Raw genomic sequence first — 17,712 nt, forward strand, 5'->3', positions numbered from 1 at the left:
GTACTCATCCCTGCATGAAGTCCTCCAATGGCTCCTATTACCTGTAGAATAAAGTTCAAGTTCTTTTGCTTGACATTCAAGGTCTTTGACAATTGAGCCCTTGCTTACTTCTCAATCTCTCCTCATCACTCTCAAAACACACCAGATGTGCCCAAACTCTTGCAGCTCCTGAGCACTGAAGGCCGGATCGTGACACTGTGACCTACTCAACTATCCCTTTCCCTCGTGTTTCCATCTGTCAACACTCAAAGCTCTAAGTCATTATTCTCCAAGTATGGACCCCAGACCAGCAGAATCAGCACATCACCTGGGAATGTCTTAGAAATGAAAATTCTCAACAACTATCCCAGATTTACCTGAGTCAGGTTCTCTGGTGGTCGGGCTCAGCAATCTGTGTCTTAACAAGCCATCCAAGTAATTCTGGTGTGTGCTCAAGTTTGAGAACCATTGCTAGAAGCCCCATACAGCCAACCGCGTCATTTCCTGCCCCTACACCCAATTCAAACTTCCGTGAAAGCACTTGGGCCCCTCACTGTGTTCCTTTGTTGGATTATAGGTCTCCCTGGTCTAATGAGACTTGACAAGTGCCTTATTCTTTTGTCCCCGTGGTCTAGAATGCTACCCGCCTGGTGCACATGTTCAGCACATGCTTGCTGAAGAAACGAATGAACCAAAGAATGACTTTGAATTCTTCCCTATTATCTTTGTGAGGGTCTCAGTCCAATGCTATTTTGGAGACCACATGGTTTGGGATGACCCCTGCTGTGTCTCATTCTTTGATTGCCCACACTCACCCATATATGCCCCATGCTGTAGTGGGTACACCAGGCTATGCTCCGACCCAAAAGCTTCACTCATCTGTCCAAACCGAATTGGACCAAGAGCGATCAGCTGACCTAGCGTAGACTCCCATCTATTGGTTTTACTTAGCCTCTCAGATTTTGAGCCCTGGGGGGTGGGACCAAGTACAGCACTTCCTGGTATAGTTAAACGAGGGTGAATGTCTAAGCAGAAATGCGGTCGGAAGAGAGCAGCCCAAGCTCAAGTCTACATATGAGTAAAAATACCTCCCCCCGCACAGAGAATGGAGCCACGCAAAGCAAGAGAGAATCAAAAGCGCTCACACAGCCCCAGAGAGAGACACTGCAGGGTGCTGTGACACCTGCCTGCTTTTTAAAAAATCAAATTCCCCTATATCCTTTCATCAACCTAAATTGAATGAACACCTACTCATTGAGTGAATGTGAGTAGGTGGGGTATTTTTTTTGCCCCAAAAGCCTTGACTAAGATCTGCTTCTGCAACTCAATAATTTTTTTTTTTCTATTCCTCAGTAAATTAATAATTCCGTGCATCTGCATGGCATTGACACCAAAAGTCTCTATCGACACGATGTCATTGGATTCCTATCCTCACAGCTGCCCGGAAACTTAGGTGGAAGAGTAGGAATGATGCCCTCTCTCCCTTTTTACAGATGAGAATACTGAGGCTTAGAGGTATTCTACGCTGTGCCCTTCCCAGTCTTTCCTTCCTGTCTCACTTAAGGACAATTCCATCCTTGCAGTTGTCAAGACCAAAGCCTCGGAGTGGTCCTTGAGTCCAGTCTTGTCCTCACATCATATTCTATCCATTAGCAAGACCTGTTTATATTCAAAATAGAAGCAGCGAAATGATGTGACGTCTAGGATTCCCGCTTAAATAACACGGGAGAGGAGATGTGGATGTGAGTATTAATTGAAAGATTGTCTGCAGTTTTGTTGCAGGATTGCTGGGTTCTTGTCTCACCGAGTTGAAGGATGAATCTCATGGACACAAAAGGTTGAAGTGAAGTGAAAGTTTATTAAGTGAAGGTGAGAGCAGGAACGGAAAGAAAAAGTTCTCAGGAGTGAGAGGGGTCCCGCACCGGTTGCCACTGAGGGTTTTTAGGGCTGGTCTTTTATTGAAAACTTGACCAGGAAGCTTGTGGCCTTGAGATTCTTGGGCCGTCTTGGGTTGAGCAAGGACTATTGATAACACCCTTCATGACTTATTTCTTTGAGATCTGGTCATTTTCTGTGATTACACTGTAGCGGCCAAAGAAACTTACTCACTAACATCCGGGGCCAGGTGGTCTGGTCTGTGCCCTTATCTCTGGTTCACCCTGTCTTAGAGCTTCTGCCTGCTAGGAATAGTCTCAGAGCCTAGTCAGGGGCTCCCTGTCTCTCCCTACCTAGACCTTAACCCTTTCCTTACTCAGTTTGATAATTGTGGAAGCTGTGTGATGGTCCACAGAGGTTCCTTTTATTATTCCACTTTTGTTTATGTTTGAAATTTTCCATAATAAAAAAATTAAATCATACAACTTCTCCCTACCTGCACCACTACCATCCTGATCCAAGCTGCCAGATCTCCTGTTGGGACTTTTTTTTTTTTTTAAGATTTTATTTATTTGAGAGAGAGAGAGCACGAGGAGGGGGTGGGGGAGGGGCAGAGGGAGAGGGAGAAGCAGGGTCCCCACCAAACAGGGTGCCTGACATGGGGCTCGAGCCCAGGACTCCGAGATCATGACCTGAGCTGAAGGCAGATGCTTAACCAACTGAGCCACGCAGGCGCCCTCCTGTTGGGACTATTGCAGTAGCTTCTTAACTGAGCTCCTGCTCCCCTCTCACCTCCACCACCAACCTCTGCTTTTAATCTAAACTCCCCCCCCCACCCCACCCCACAGCCAGTGTGATCTCATTAAAATGAAGGTCAGGCCATTTCACTCCTCTGCTTGAAACTCTCCAATGGCTCCCCATTTCATTCAGAGTAAAAGTCAGTCTTAATTAATGGTCTTCAAGATCCTACACTATTTGGCCCCCAACCTTTTACCACTTAAACCTCATCTCCTCGCACTCTTTCCCTTTGGTCATCCCATTCCAGCCATGCTGTTATTCCTCAAACCCACCAGGCAACACTGACGCCACAGGACCTTTGCACTTGCTGCTCCTTCTGCCATGAATTATCGTCTTCCCTCTGGCATACACAAGGCTCACTTCGCCTCCTTCATGTCTTTGCTCAAATATCTCCTTTTCAGGCCTTTCCAACCACCTTATTTGAGACTGAACATCTAAACAATCCTACACACACACACGTGTGCGCACGCACACACATACACACCATATATCTTAACCTCTTGCCCTGCTTTATTTTTTCTGCTTAGCACTTCTCACCATCTTATTTACTACAATTTGACTTATCCTGTTTATGGTCTGTCTCCACCATCAGAATGTAAGCCCTCTGCAGGCAGGGATTTTTGTCTATTTGCTGCTGTATCCCCAGCACCTGCCTGGCACATAGTAGCTACTCAATAAATACTTGTTGCATGAATGAATGATGGCACTCTAATATTCAACCCCTGCCCACCTGTCCAGGCACATCTCTCACCTCTCTCCTCCTTACCTTCTGTGCCGATGCATATTTGACAACGGAATCCCTGGGCATACACCAAGATCGTTCAAACTTCTACTTTGTCTGTGGTCTGCCCTCCTCTTCCTCCTGGCCAGATCCCCAGTCTTTTAAGGCTCACACTGGGCTCTCAGAGTCTCTTGTCCATCTCCTCTACTGTTCTGAGAGCCCCTTGGGACAGGAACCACGTCTTATTTTGTCTTTTTAACACATTGGTGCCTAGCAGGTGCTCAATAGGTATTTAATGAATGAATAATAGTATTTGCATTTATTGAGTGCTTTCTGTGCTCAGTGTTCTCATGCTTAATCTGGACAACAACCTATGGGGTAGGGTATCATTACTAACCCCATTTTTGTGGATAAATTATGGGAGGGTCAGAGAAGTTAAGAGTGTGGCAAAGGGCAGACTGGAATTGAAAGTCTGTTCTAAGGGACTCTGGACTCTTGGCTTCCCCCTGCTCAACCTTACCGGACCATGAGCAAGTCCCCGTCTTTCTGAGCCTCAGTTTCATATGACAAAGTGGGGTGACTGGTTTGATGAATACCATCCCACTCTGACCTACTGGGAGCGTTGCCTGCCTCCTCTAGGGCCAAACTCAAGCCAGTTTCAGTTTCCGGATGTCATCAAAGGGAAACTAAAACTGAGAATGGAAACTGATAGCAAAAAGATTAGGCTGGGAGCCAAGCTTGTTAAGGTGGCTCCAGAACTCCCAGCTGGACTCAGTGTCCCTCAGTGCCCCCGCCGCAGCAAAGGGTCTCCAAGAAGAGGAACCCAGGTCAGCCCACTCGCTTCCTGGTTTCCTCTCCACTCTGGCCCCTTTGCCCCCCAGGGTGCTGGCGGTCAGCTGAGGAAGAGCGCCCTTAAAGAAGTGGGTGTGCAGGGAACCGGGTAGGTGTGTGGCCATATATCTGTGCTGCCGTGGTCCTCTGGCTCAGAGATGGCTCTGACCATGGAGCTGTATGGCACCCCTGCCTCCAGGCTGGACTCCTTCGTGGCTCAGTGGCTGCAGCCCCACCGGGAGCAGAAAGAAGAGCTTCTGGAGGCTGTGTGGACCGTGCAAAAATTCCTGAGGGAAGAGCACTTTGAGGGGGATTGTGGACTGGACCAGAAGGTGCGGGTGCTCAAGGTGCTCAAGGTGAGATCGGTCCCCTCCAATCCCCAGAGCAGGGCCAGGCAAAAGGCAGCGTGAGAGTCCTCATCCCAGAGGTTGCTGGGGACCTCTTGCCTCATTATCCTTAGCCCATGCTGCTGACATGTCAGGGCACCCCACCTAGCTGCCTGCACCCTACCCTACTGCTGCCTTAAGCGGAACAAGACTGGTAAGGAAACTCATGATAATAATTCACTTTTCTGGGATGCACTAGCCTAACCCCTTAACATACACTAGCTCTAATTCATGCACCCTGTGAGGTAGGCACCATCCTTTTCCCATTTTACAGATGAGCAAAATGGAGGTTCGGAGCCTTAAGATTCATAATGACCAAATGCAGTGCAAGGTCTCTGATTCGACCCTGGTGTGAATAGACCATCCATAAAATACAGTTTGGGGACAAGTAGGGAAATTTTAATATGGCCTGGATATTAGATGATAGAAGACAGTCATTGTTGATTTTGTTAGGTGTAATAATTTTGTGGTTATGGCCGGGGGAAATGCTCTCTTTGGCTGGATACAAATGCTAAAGTATTCAGAGACAAAGTTCCTTGGTATCTGTAATTACTGTAACGTGGTTTTGATGAAGCAAATGTGGCAAGGAGTTTAAACTTGTTGAATCTAACTGGCTGGGTTTATGAGTGCTCATTGGAGTCTTTTCCTATTTTTCTATGTTTTAAGTTTTTGATTAGAGGAAGGTTTCTTTAATGGAAGCTCAGAGAGGTAAGGTGACTTGTCCAAGGTCACACAGCTAGTGGTGGAGCTGGGATTTGAACCAGGATCTATCTATTCCACAGCCAGTGCTCTAGGCTTCCCCCACTGATTTTCCCCAACACCCTTCCTTCTGCTGCTGCTTGTCCTAGCTAGAGTCAAAATTCAAGGGGTTCAAAGCTAGAAAGGCCCTAGAGAATCAGACAGTCTCAGCCATCCCTTCGTTTAAACGTTAAGGAAACTGAAGCACAAAAGGGGTGAGAGATGTCCGAAGTTCACACAGTGAGCTAGTGGCAAAGGCAGGACTAGAATTAGGGTGCCTGACTCCCAGCCCAGTGCTCTAGTTCTCTCTGCAGGGCCAGCCACCTCAGGGAAAGATTTAGAAATCTCAGGTCCCCAGCCCTTCTTTACACCCACCCCCAGCACCTAGAGCCTGAGGCCATAGGATTTAGACCAGGGTTTGAACCTTGACTTCTTTCCTTCCCAGCTGTGTGATCTTAGATTCCTCTCTCAAACCTTCTGTCTCATCATCATCATCATCATCATCGTTTCCTCCTTGTCCAGCAAAAGCCTTGTCAATGTAGGCTAAAAGATTAGCACATGGTAAATGCGCCAAACAAAAGCATTGTTATAAATTCTTGCTCTGAGTCCAGCAGATACTCCCAGCCCATCCCACCCGTAACAATCCTGAGGGTGAAGTGGATGAAAAGGGGGATGTCCAGAGACTGGAAGATGGTACCAACAGAATCAGTTTTGATGACAGGAAGTGGTATTTACCCAGCCCTCAAATTCTGCCTGCAGACCATAGCCACTCCCCCCTTCACCAAAACCATAAAATAAAAGAGATACCCCCAAAGCAATGGTAGAGGAGAAATAATGCTATATTCAGGTTCTAAACCCTCTTCCCACCCCCACAAAAACCCGGTGAGCTGGGCTGGTTCACATGTATGAGTACTTATCCTTGAATGAGTTGGGTTTAAATAGATTTGGGCTAGAGCAAGTCATGAAACTTATTCTAGAATGTTCTTTCTTCTCCGCCTGGGTCTTCATTGAAAAAGGCAGGAAGTCTAGGCATAGCTTTCAGGGGGATGTGCCCTTCGTCCACACACAGGGTTCCATCCCCAGCCCTGCCAAATGCTGGGGCCCAATGAAGGTGCAGAAAGAGAATGCAAAAGGAAGGGGAAAGAAAAGATGGCGGACTTCTCCTCCTCAGAACCAGGGCCTGGCTCAGGGACTTGGGGCCTGGGAAAGAAAGAGGTAGAAGAACCACACCTTGTCTTCCGACCCTTTATCTGATTATGACTATGACTCCTGGCCATGAATCTACTGCCTCCGCTTTCTCATCTGTACACTGGGGACAATTACACTAGTCCCCACCTCAGTCAGTGGGTGTTAGGGTTAAAAGATATTGTGTGCATAAAGGGCCTTCAATAGTGCCAGACACCGTGAGTGTTCAACCCGTGATGGTGGGATTATAATCAATCCACCGGCCAGGAGAGGTAGCCATCCTGAGGTCTGGGTCGTCGCTAGCAAGTCCATCTCCCAACCTGGGGTGAGAAAGACAGGAGGCCAGAGAGCTGTAGGGCTTTGTATACCAGAGGCAAGAGGGGCTGGAGAGCAGGTCTAGACTCTCAGAACATCAAATAGACCACTTCCAAATAATCCAGCTCAGGCTCCTTCCATCCAGATGGGGAAACTGAATCCCAGGCAGAGCAGGGATGATCTAAGTCAACGAGACAAAGAAGAGGACGAGAGACACATGGCTGACTACCTGCATGCCAGGCACATGGCAAGCCCCCAGCACACCTTCTCTTACCTAACCCTCGCAAGAACCTAATGACTCGTGTTCCATGGTTACTCTCATCTCGCAGATGAGGAATTAGGGCTCACAATTAAGGATCACAGCTGAGAAACAAGGGCAAGAATCAGGGTCAAAGTCAGGCTGCCCCATGGCCCTTATCCACCAGGCAATCCTGCTCCCCACGTTTTAATGTCATGAAATGACTCAGATGCACGGAATGCTCAGAATACCCTGTGGAGTAGGCATCAGCAGTCTCTCGGAGGAGGCATCACCCTGCAGGTGAGCACACCCCATCTCAGAAGCAATACAATGTCATAAATAAGGAGCTTGGGCTCTGGCGTCAGGCTGCCTAGGTTTGGCGTCAGGCTGCCTAGGTTTGGAGTCAGGCTGCCTGAGTTCAAACCCAGGCTCTGCTGCGCACTGTGTGTGACCCTGGGTGAGTGACTTCTTCTCTTGAAACCTCAGTTTTCTCGCCTGTAAAGAGGGAACGCTGGTACCATCCACCTACCCTTCTGGGCTGTGGGGAGCACTGGATGGGATAATTCACGTAAAGAGCATCAGGGATTCCTTAGCACAGGCAGGCGCAGGTGACGGGGCTCTGTGTTCCACAGGTAGGCTCCTTCGGGAACGGCACAGCGCTCAGGAATAGCTTGGAGGTGGACCTGGTGGTGTTCCTGAGCTGTTTCCACAGCTTCCAGCAAGAGGCCAAGCACCACCAAGCCATTCTGAATCTGATGCGGAAAAAGCTGTGGTATTGCCAGGATCTGCTGGCCCTTGGGCTCGAGGATGTGGAAATCGTCCAGGGAGTCCCCGATGCTCTCGTCTTCACCATCCAGACCAGGGGGACTGCGGAGCCCATCACTGTCACCATTGTGCCTGCCTACAGGGCCCTGGGTAAGGGGAGGGGAAGCCCATCGGACTCACACACTTGCCATCCCAGGCAGGCCTGAACTCCCTCACTTCTCGTTCACGGCCACATGCAGACTCCTGCAGTCATCTGTTCAACCCACGTCCTGAGCTGGGGGCTTGGCGACCACAGGACACAAGACTGGCCCAACTGAGGTCATTGTGTCGCCCAATTTGGGAAACACTTATCAAAGAATCACGTGGATAAATACATGATCGCAAGAGGAGATGAGACCGGCAGAGGGGAAGGTGTTAGAAGCAGAACCTGGGGTCCCTTCTGTGGCATTTATCACGGGTGCTGGGGCCTGTCATTGTTTGGGCTTTTCCAGAAGCAGAGCCTGAGACAGGGTGTGAGGATAAGCAGTCCCAGGAAATGCTGAGAGGGAAGTAGGGGAGAGGGACAGGGAAGGGAGGAAGCGTCACAAGGTCACCATCACGAGTCGCTGGGCTTCGTGCCCCTGGAGAACTCTAGGTGACAGCGCAGAGTACCCCTCAACCGAATCCCAAGTGGGATGTTTATTCCCCAATTTCCCATCACCCTTGGCTGAGTTCGTCCTCAGGCAAAGAGCCCTCAGTGTTTGGAGTAAACAGTATGAGCTACAACCCCAGATGGATCAGGTTTCATCTTGTGCCAGCTTCTCATACCTAGAGCGGCTGCCAGGATCGGCCTTGTAGAGAAGGTGTCAGAACTGGGATCCCACTTGGTAAGAAAGAGAGTGCCCGCATGCATTAGTGATGCATGCCCTGGAGGCACGCCCTTCAGCAAATGCACTTGAGGGGTCCAGCTCTCTTATCTAGACCTGCTTCTCTGCTCCTGGTGTCAGGAGGTTGGAATCACTCACTGAGAAAGAAATCCCAAACAGACATTAAGGGAAACTGGGGTGTTGGGGACCTTGAGAGAGGACAACAGTCCTTGAGTGGCCTGGGGAATGGCAAGCCCACTTTCGGTTCTCCAGAAGGACAACCAAGTAAGGCAAACCTTGATTCTCTTAAACTGTGAGGTGTCCGGTTTCCGTGGGGAGACAGTCCAGTGAATTAGCAGGCCCCGCCCCCCCACCACTTATCAACCTGGAGCTTCCTAAATCCCCCACTCTCTACCTTTGCTCCCTCCCACGCCAGAGCCTTCTGTTTCCAACTCTCAGCCACAGCCTGAGGTCTATGTGAGTGTGATTGAGGCCCACGGTTACCCTGGAAATTTCTCCCCATCCTTCAGCGAGCTGCAGAGAAATTTCGTGAAACATCGGCCAACCAAGCTGAAGAGCCTCCTCCGCCTAGTAAAGCACTGGTACCTGCAGGTGAGGGGGCTGCCAGGATGGGGGCACGAGGGGGCGCTGGGCCTGATTTGCCGTCCCAGGGACCTGCACCAAGGCGGGGAGATGGTAGCGGGGGAGGGGGCGGAAAATGCTAATCATTTAAACTGTAAAGTGAGATAGTGGAGAAGGTGGAGGAAGAGGAAGAGGAAAAGAGAAGGAAGGAGAAAAGTAAGGAATAGACAATATTTCCCAGGACACAAGTGTTGGTAACACCCCAGTTTTGGTCTCTACTGGTGAGCATCGACTTCATTGAGTTCTCCGGATGTTAGTTAGTGTCAGCTGGTTAAGGACCGACAAGGGCAAAGTTTCCGTTAATCGCACCCACACCAGTTTCGCCCACAAATAGCTGTGTTCCTATCATGATCATTACCGAGTGAATATATCCGTAACAGCTAATTTTTAGACTTCACATGTGATGGCTTGCATGGTACCAAGTACAGTGCAAAATATCCCATGAACGAAGTCATCTAAACTTACGAATGTAAGACTCAGAAACAAACCCAAAAGTTAGAAAGGGGGAGAAAAAGATGCTTTCTTATATATATATATATATATATATATATATATAAAAAAGCAGAGGTACCTGGGTGGCTCAATCTGTTAAACGCCCAACTCTTGATTTCGGCTCAGGTCATGATCTCGGGGTCCTGGGGTCGAGCCCAGCGTGGAGCCCCGCACTCAGTGGGGAGTCTGCTAGAGGATTCTCTCACTCTCGCTCTGCTCCTCCCCCCTCACTCGCTCTCTCTCTCTGTCTCTCTCTCTAAAATAAATAAATAAATCTTTAAAAAACAAAATCAGAAAATTTCCAAGGTTAATAAGTTTACAGTTACTCTGTTTATGGTGGGGAAAAGAACCAATTTCTTCTTACACGATTATCACATCAACCGAGGTTGTGATATATCTTCAGACATCAGTATTTGCCAAAGCCAAGAATAAAACTGGTTTTGTTGGTAAGTCAATCACTTACAGAAAATGATGCGAGGTTTTGTGCCTTTGGAGAACTAGAACTCCACAGAATGATTCATTTGCTTGCTTCATCTGTTTAAGAGTGCAAAGTGTTTTCTTCCTACAGGTGATAGGCACCTTTTTTTGGTAATGTCCACAGGACAATATATCAGCTTTGCTTCTAGAACCCTCCCTTCTGTTTCTGTTCAAGCCTCCTCCTTAAAACAAAAATTTGATCACATATGGTTTCTCTCTCTCTTTTTTAAAAGATTGATTGATTGGAGAGAGAGAGAGAGAGCACATGTGCGTTCGTGGCGGAGGGTCAGAAGGAAAGAATCTCAAGCAGACTCCCCACTGAGGGCAGAGCCCAGTGTGGAACTCAGTCTCACGACCCTGAGATCATGACCTGAGCCAAAATTAAGAGTCGGCCACTTAACCAACTGACCTACGCAGGCGCCCCTAGAAAGATTCTTTAGACAAGAAGTGACTGGTATCGGGGCACCTGGGTAGCTCAGTCCTTAAGCGTCTGCCTTCAGGCTCAGGTCATGACCCCAGGGTCCTGGGATCGAGCCCCGCATCAGGCTCCCTGTTCGGCGGGAAGCCTGCTTCTCCCTTTCCCACTCCCCCTGCTTGTGTTCCTGCTCTCGCTGTCTCTCTCTGTCAAATAAATAAATAAAATCTTAAAAAAAAAAAAAAAGTGACTGGTATCAGTTAAAATGCTTTCTTTTGCAAGTAAGAGAAAAACCAACTCAAACTGACTTAAACAATAAGGACAATTATCAGCTTGTGTGTGAAAACCCGTAAAGGTGGGAAGGGGGCTTCAGGCACTGTTTGGTGGGATGTCCAAGCCTGTTTCCCTATAATACCCTGGGTTCTCTCTCTCTCTGTTACCTTGGACTTCAGGCTGGTTTAACCTCATGATGGCAAAATGGCCACAGCTATTCCTGCCCTCCCATCCACACACAGGAGATTTCTCTTCTTTCGGCCACCAAACCAAAGAACTGGGCTTCACTCAAGTTTAGCCAGCTTATGTCACAAGCTTCTCTTGAACTAATCACTTAGCGAGGAGAATAGGTTTATGCTGAGGACCCTGTTGGGTCAGGATCCACCCTGGAGTTGAGGGGGGTGGTAATCCCATCCAAACAGCACGGCTGCTATACAATGGAGAAGAAAGAAATACTTCCTAGAGCACTCTGTTCCCCACAGAATCTCAGCTATTGCCAAGTTCTATAGGAAGCCTCCCACCGCTCTTTTTTTCTATCAGCTAAGAAGACTTTTCTTTAAAGGAACTCTTTCAGAAGCCCAGTACAGTAAAATTGATAGAAATGGGGCTGCTTGGCCTGGGATCTAGTGGCAGAGGCCAGCGCGCTCACTCTTTGGGACACCTCTTCATAAGTCGATTCCAGGAGTTGTGTCATGCATACTTCGTGGGGCACCTGTTGGTGGAGAGTGCAACTCTTGATCTTGGAGTTGTGGGTTGGAGCCCAACATTGGGTGCAAAGGTTGCTTAAAAATAAAATCTTAAAAAAAAAAAAGAATAGTTTGAAACCCGCTGGACCAACTGAGCCCCTTAATTCTATTTTTTTTTTTTTTAAGATTTTATTTGTTTGACAGAGACAGCAAGAGAGGGAACACAAGCAGGGGGAGTGGGAGAGGGAGAAGCAGGGAGCCTGATGCAGGGCTCGATCCCAGGACTCGATCCCAGAACTCAATCCCAGGACTCCGGGATCATGACCTGAGCCAAAGGCAGACGCTAAACGAGCCACCCAGGTGCCCCGCCCCTTAATTCTAAAACAGGGAAACCATTTAGGGCCAGAAAGGGAAAGTGAGTGGCCAAGATCATACAGCCAGCAGGTGGCAGAGCTGAGACAAGAAGTTGGAAATTTTCCAGTTTCTGGTCCATCCAGTTTCTGGTCCACTCTGATCCTGACACAGGATCTTGGGGTCTCTCCTGTCTCTTTCAACAGTACGTGAAAGCCAAGTGCCCCAGGGCTGCGCTGCCCCCTAACTATGCCCTCGAGCTGCTGACCATCTACGCCTGGGAGATGGGTACTCAGGAAAATGAGAATTTCAGGCTGGACAAAGGCTTCACCACTGTGATGGAACTACTCCAGGAGTATAAGTTCCTCTGCATCTACTGGACCAAGTACTACACATTCCAGAACCCAGTCATCAAGGATTTTGTCAGAAAACAGCTCAAAAGAGACAGGTACTGGGCCCCCTGTGTCCGCTACATCTCACAGAGAACAGAAAGACCAGAGGCAAAGGCGGTATTACATTTAATGGGTGGGCTTTATCAAGTAGTAGAACTGTACCGGCATCTCAGACCAACACGGGACCCATCTTAAGTTGGCCGCCTTTCAAAATCACCGGGTGGGCTGAAGGGCTGTAAGCCGTCTCCTTGTACCTTAAGGAACCCCACCTTACTTAGCTCTCTTGCTTCCAAAAGCCCATTTCGGTGCATTCTAGCATCAGCATGGAAACGTGGAAAGAATCACGGAGAGCCAGGTTTCATCCCAGCTCTGCCTTTTTCTCGGCTCTGTGAGCCTCAGCTCCTCATCTGCAAAACAGGAGTTAAGTGGCACCTATAATGCAGGCTGTTGTAAGGGTCAGAGAAATATGTAAAGGGCCTACGGTGTCTGGTCTATGGTAGATGCCAGAGAAATGTTCACTATTGTAGTGCATGTAGGTCTATGTAGCCCCAGCACCCATCCCCAACCTCTGGATCGTCACCATTTATGTGAAGGCTGGCTCAACCTCCAGCAGTCAACACTTGTGTCCCTTTGCCTGAGGGCTTTCAGCCTCCCCCAGTGGCTGGTGGAGGCTGGTGGATAAATACCCCAGCTCCCTCCCATCTCAGATGGAAGGACTCTCTCTGGGTCACATGTGCTACATTGTTTCCCAGAGCCCCTGCGGTAGGATCAACCTCCAGTTGCCCACAGTGGTAATCACCTCAATACAAACCCTTCATCGGTGTCCTTCCCTTCCTGTCTCACTCTCCCACTCCCTTACTGGTACTTCCTGACCTGTCCTTCTGAATCAGCCACTGGCACTCAAATCCTTCTCTTGGGATCTGCTTCTGGAGAAACCCAACCTGAGACAACTCTTTATATTAGAAGCTCTAGGTCAGTGCAAGCAGTATCCCAAGAATATTTATTGTTCCCTTATATGAATGTTGGGCCTTTTTTTTTTTTTAACAAGGAAGAAAAACCCAGTCTCCTGGAGAAGAGAGGATTTATTATAACGATGCCCAGAAATTTGAGGTTAGAAAACCATCAGGACCTGAGGCTAACCTGTAGACAGCCCCTTTCTCTGCCACTCCCTCTCATGGTCCACATGCCCTCTTTCCTCTGAGAAGCCTCTGCTTCTCTCCCCACACCTGCCCTGCTCCCCTCTTACTTCTCTTTGATGAGGGACCTCCATCATCCTTGGTCCAAACCCCAGAGGGAACCAGTCTACTCATTGGGCCCAGGCCCTACATGTTGGGTCACCTGGCCACACTTGGTAGCAGCCCAAACTTTCTCTGCTGAAGCAGACCAGATGGGTAAGAACACCCATTTGCTGGGGCGCCTGGGTGGCTCAGTTGGTTAAGCAACTGCCTTCAGCTCAGGTCATGATCCCAGGGTCCCGGGATCGAGTCCCACATCGGGCTCCCTGCTCAGCGAAGGAGCCTGCTTCTCCTTCTCCTTCTGCCTGCCGCTCCCCCTGCTTGTGCTGTCTTTCTCTGTCAAATAAATAAAATATTAAAAAAAAAAAAAAGAATACCCATTTGCTGGCTGTAAGAACTTAGAGAAGTCTGTGCCTCAGTTTCCTTATCTGTGAAATGGGGACAACAGTAACAGCAATAACAATAGTCTCTCCCGGGGCGCCTGGGTGGCTTAGTCGGTTAAGCTGAGCTCTTGATTTCAGCTCAGGTCGTGATCTCAAGGTCCTGGGATTGAACCCCACATCAGGCTCTCACTCAGCAGGAGTCTGCTTGTTTCCCTCTCCCTCTACCCCTCCCCCTGCACATGCACTTGCTCTCTCGCTCTCTCTCTCTTTTAAATAAATAAATCTGAAAAAAAGAAAAAAAAAGAAACCAATAGTCTCTCCCTCTTAGAATTGTTATAAGGATTAAAACAGGTTAATTCACGTAGGGCTTGACCCAGTGCCTCAATAACTATCAGTAGTTGGTGGTGGTGTTTCTATTATCCAAAGCAATTCGGCAGCCTTGGCCTCAAACTTACATATGTATCCTGCTCGGCAAAACAAAAGCCGTGGACTTAAGAGGCCCCGCCTGCCTGAGCGGGCATCTATTATGGCTACAGCATGCCCTTGGGGATCTCAACACTCCACATGCCGAAAAGGAATTCTTGGAAATATAATCATCCCCATTCTGTTCCTCTCCAGCAATGTTCTTGGGCCTTCCTGGACTGACGGCCCCAGGGCTCTGGACCCAGCATACTCTCAGTGGTTTGATTAGATGACTGCTTGAGTAGGCTTCTTTCTGGCTTGCTGGCCTCCAGACCGGAAAGAGCCTGGGAACCCTCTCCCTGTGTTGCAGGCCCATCATCCTGGATCCAGCTGACCCCACCCACAATGTGGCCGAAGGGTACAGATGGGACATAGTCGCTCAGAGGGCCTGCCACTGCCTGAAACATAACTGTTGCTATGACAACAAGGAGAACCCGGTCCCCAGCTGGACCGTGAAGGTAATGCCTCCTCCATGGGGCTGTCAGGGGCTTGAAGCTCAGAAGGAGGTAACTGCACAGAATTTACCTATTTACCTTCTGTGTCGATGGCGCCAACAAGGCTTTAGAGCCAGACAGGCCTGGCTGCAACACCCAGCAGCTCTGTGAACTTGGGGGCATTTTGCAACCCTCTTGAGCCTCAGATCGGTTCCTTTCAAAGTCATGTTCTCCTTTTTCTTTCTCTTTCCCATAACCTACTGGAGAATCGGTCATGCTCCCGATCACGGAGCACATGAGCTGAGGCCAGGCAAGTGAATTCAGCAGCTATTTTGTGCCAGCACTGGGGGCTGGTGGGGACAACCAGCCGTGGTGCCGAAGTCAAACATGGCTCCTACTCTCAAAGAACTCACTGGATTTTGGTAGGAAGCAAGCCCTTGAAACAAATTTGCACGAAACTGCTAGAAAGAAAAGAATTGCCAGGGAAATTACTCGGGGAACAAAAAATGCTAAATAATACTATTATGTAATGGCAAACCTACTGTACAAAGATCATAATAATCAATTTTATTCTATTCCTATCATACTTAGTAACTTGTCAAGCACTTGCCCCAGGACAAGTGTGTAAAACAGAGAGTCAAGTATTTTTATTATCACTATCTTGAATGTTATCATCCCCATTTTACAGATGAAGAAACCGAGGCTCAGAGAGGTTATGTGAATTAACCAAGATCACACTGCAAAGAGCAGAGCCAGGATTTACGCCCAGGCCAGGTCTTTGTGGGGCCCACCAGCCAAGTGAGGCCCACAGACACACTGAAAAGTATATGCCTCTGGATTTTTCCTGAATATGAAAACCATTGTGCAAAGATGTTTATCTTGAAACATCAGAAGACATGGGAATTCTGGGCCTATATTCGTTCTGGAAAAGATCAGTTAGGGGTCCAGCCCTCCCCAGCACCTTCCAGGTGCTGTTCTTCAGCCACCAGAGACTCCCAGACCCTTGAGCATGACCTCTGGTGGTGGCAAAGAACAGACTTTGGAGTCTGACCGACCTTGGTTCAAATACCTGCTATGCTCCTCACTACCTCCCTGACGGTCAGTAGGTCACTTAACCCTGCTCAACCACAATTTCCTCATCTGTACAAGGGGATAATAGGAACCAACCTCATAGGGCTGGTGTGAGAATGAAAGGCATTCAGAAGAGTGTGACAGGCGCCCAGTACAGGGCCTGGAAGGTGGTCGGCACAACCCAAATGTGTTGCTGCTGTTGGAAACATGGGGACAGGTGAGGGGGACCTTCGCACGTCAGGCAGCGGAGTGTGGAATTAACCCCCTCTCCCTCTTCTCTTCCTTCCAGGCGGCACGAGACATCCAAGTGACAGTAAAACAGTGGGGTTACTCAGACTTGATCCTTAGGGTGAACCCTTACGAGCCCATAAAGAAGGTTCAAGAGAAGATCTGGCAGACCCGGGACTCCTTGGGCCTGCAGCATCTGTCCTTCCAGGAGCCTGGTGGCAAGCGACAGCTCCTCAGTAGCCAGTGCTGCTTGGCCGATTACAGCATCTTCTCCAACATTCGCCTCTGTCTGGTGGACACCACCTCCTTCGAGATCCAGGTCTTTGTGAAGAATGACGATGCGGGGAGCCACACCTATGCCATTGACCCCAAAAGCTTCATCCTGGGCCTGAAGCAGCAGATTGAAGACAAGCAGGGGCTGCCCAGAAAGCAGCAGCAGCTAGAGTTCCAAGGTCAAGTCCTGCAGGATTGGTTGTCTTTGTGTAGCTACGGGATCCAGGACAGTGACACTCTTATCCTCTCCAAGAAGAAAGCTGAAAGGTTTCCATTTTCACCCAGCTAATCCGGGACTCGGCATATCAACCACTTCTTCCAGCTCTCCCCTGGGGAGGTGCCATGTCTTCACCAGCTTTGTACACAGTTAGCCTAGCCCTGCCAGTGGGAGAATGAGGAGGGATGTGAGACACTTGGTATACAAAGGACAATGGCCAGACCACATAGGACGACAGGATTCTGACCCACACAACCTCTGCAGCCCCCAGCCCGGGAAGCCAAACCACCAGCTCTGCAGCAGTCAACCCCGAATCGTCAGGACTTGGTCACTGTCAGCTTCCCTAATTCCACCTCACTTCCAACTTAGAACCAACCAGAAAAAGCCAAATAAGCCCCCTAACCAATCACAGTGAGGACGCCCTGCTTCTAGTTAGCTACCTACTGCTTCCCCATGCCGACAGCTTCAATCAGGACGTACCTGAAGCCTTCTCTTTTTTCCACTATAAAGCTTTTTGCTATCTTGGAGTCTCTGCCAGTCTGCAGGAGACAGTGGCTGACTCCCTTGCAATAGGAAGCTGGGAATAAATAACCTTTGTTTATTCTCTTTTGGATGGTCTTAATCTCTTCCCATGGGTGCTAATGCTGTCCTGGTGATTCTTGCTGAATCATTTGAGCCTCCCAATTCTGGGAGATGAGGATTGCAGGGAAACTGAGATGGAGGGAGGCAAAGTCAGGGACGGGGAGGATGAAGCGTAAAACAACTCTCTCAACTCCTGATGCACACACACAAACAGTACATAATGGTCCAAGGATATTAGGAAAAGAACAGTACCTCTATCATCAGAGCACTTCATGTGATCAGGTTTACTCCATTCACCCAATAAAAAGTTTCATTCCCCCCCTCCCCTTTGCCCTGATTCCTTTTTAAATATATTTTTTAAAGATTTTATTTATTTGTCAGAGAGAGGGAGAGAGCCTGTGCAGGATCAGGGGGAGGAGCAGA

The 17,712-nt window shown here is 48.8% G+C and overlaps 1 protein-coding gene across 1 annotated transcript; it reads left to right on the forward strand.

Annotated features, from left to right (window-relative positions):
- The first annotated feature begins 4,140 nt into the window (after positions 1–4,140).
- OASL (2'-5'-oligoadenylate synthetase like) lies at positions 4,141–17,313 on the forward strand. Its single transcript, XM_032431534.1, has 6 exons — positions 4,141–4,560; positions 7,699–7,981; positions 9,113–9,288; positions 12,219–12,460; positions 14,795–14,942; positions 16,279–17,313. Exons 1-6 carry the CDS (start codon positions 4,363–4,365, stop codon positions 16,777–16,779), a joined length of 1,548 nt encoding a protein of 515 aa, XP_032287425.1. The 5' UTR covers positions 4,141–4,362; the 3' UTR covers positions 16,780–17,313.
- The last annotated feature ends 399 nt before the right edge of the window (positions 17,314–17,712 follow it).

Source organism: Phoca vitulina, unplaced genomic scaffold (genome assembly GCF_004348235.1).
Source record: "Phoca vitulina isolate PV1807 unplaced genomic scaffold, GSC_HSeal_1.0 scaffold46, whole genome shotgun sequence".
Classification (NCBI taxonomy): domain Eukaryota; kingdom Metazoa; phylum Chordata; class Mammalia; order Carnivora; family Phocidae; genus Phoca; species Phoca vitulina.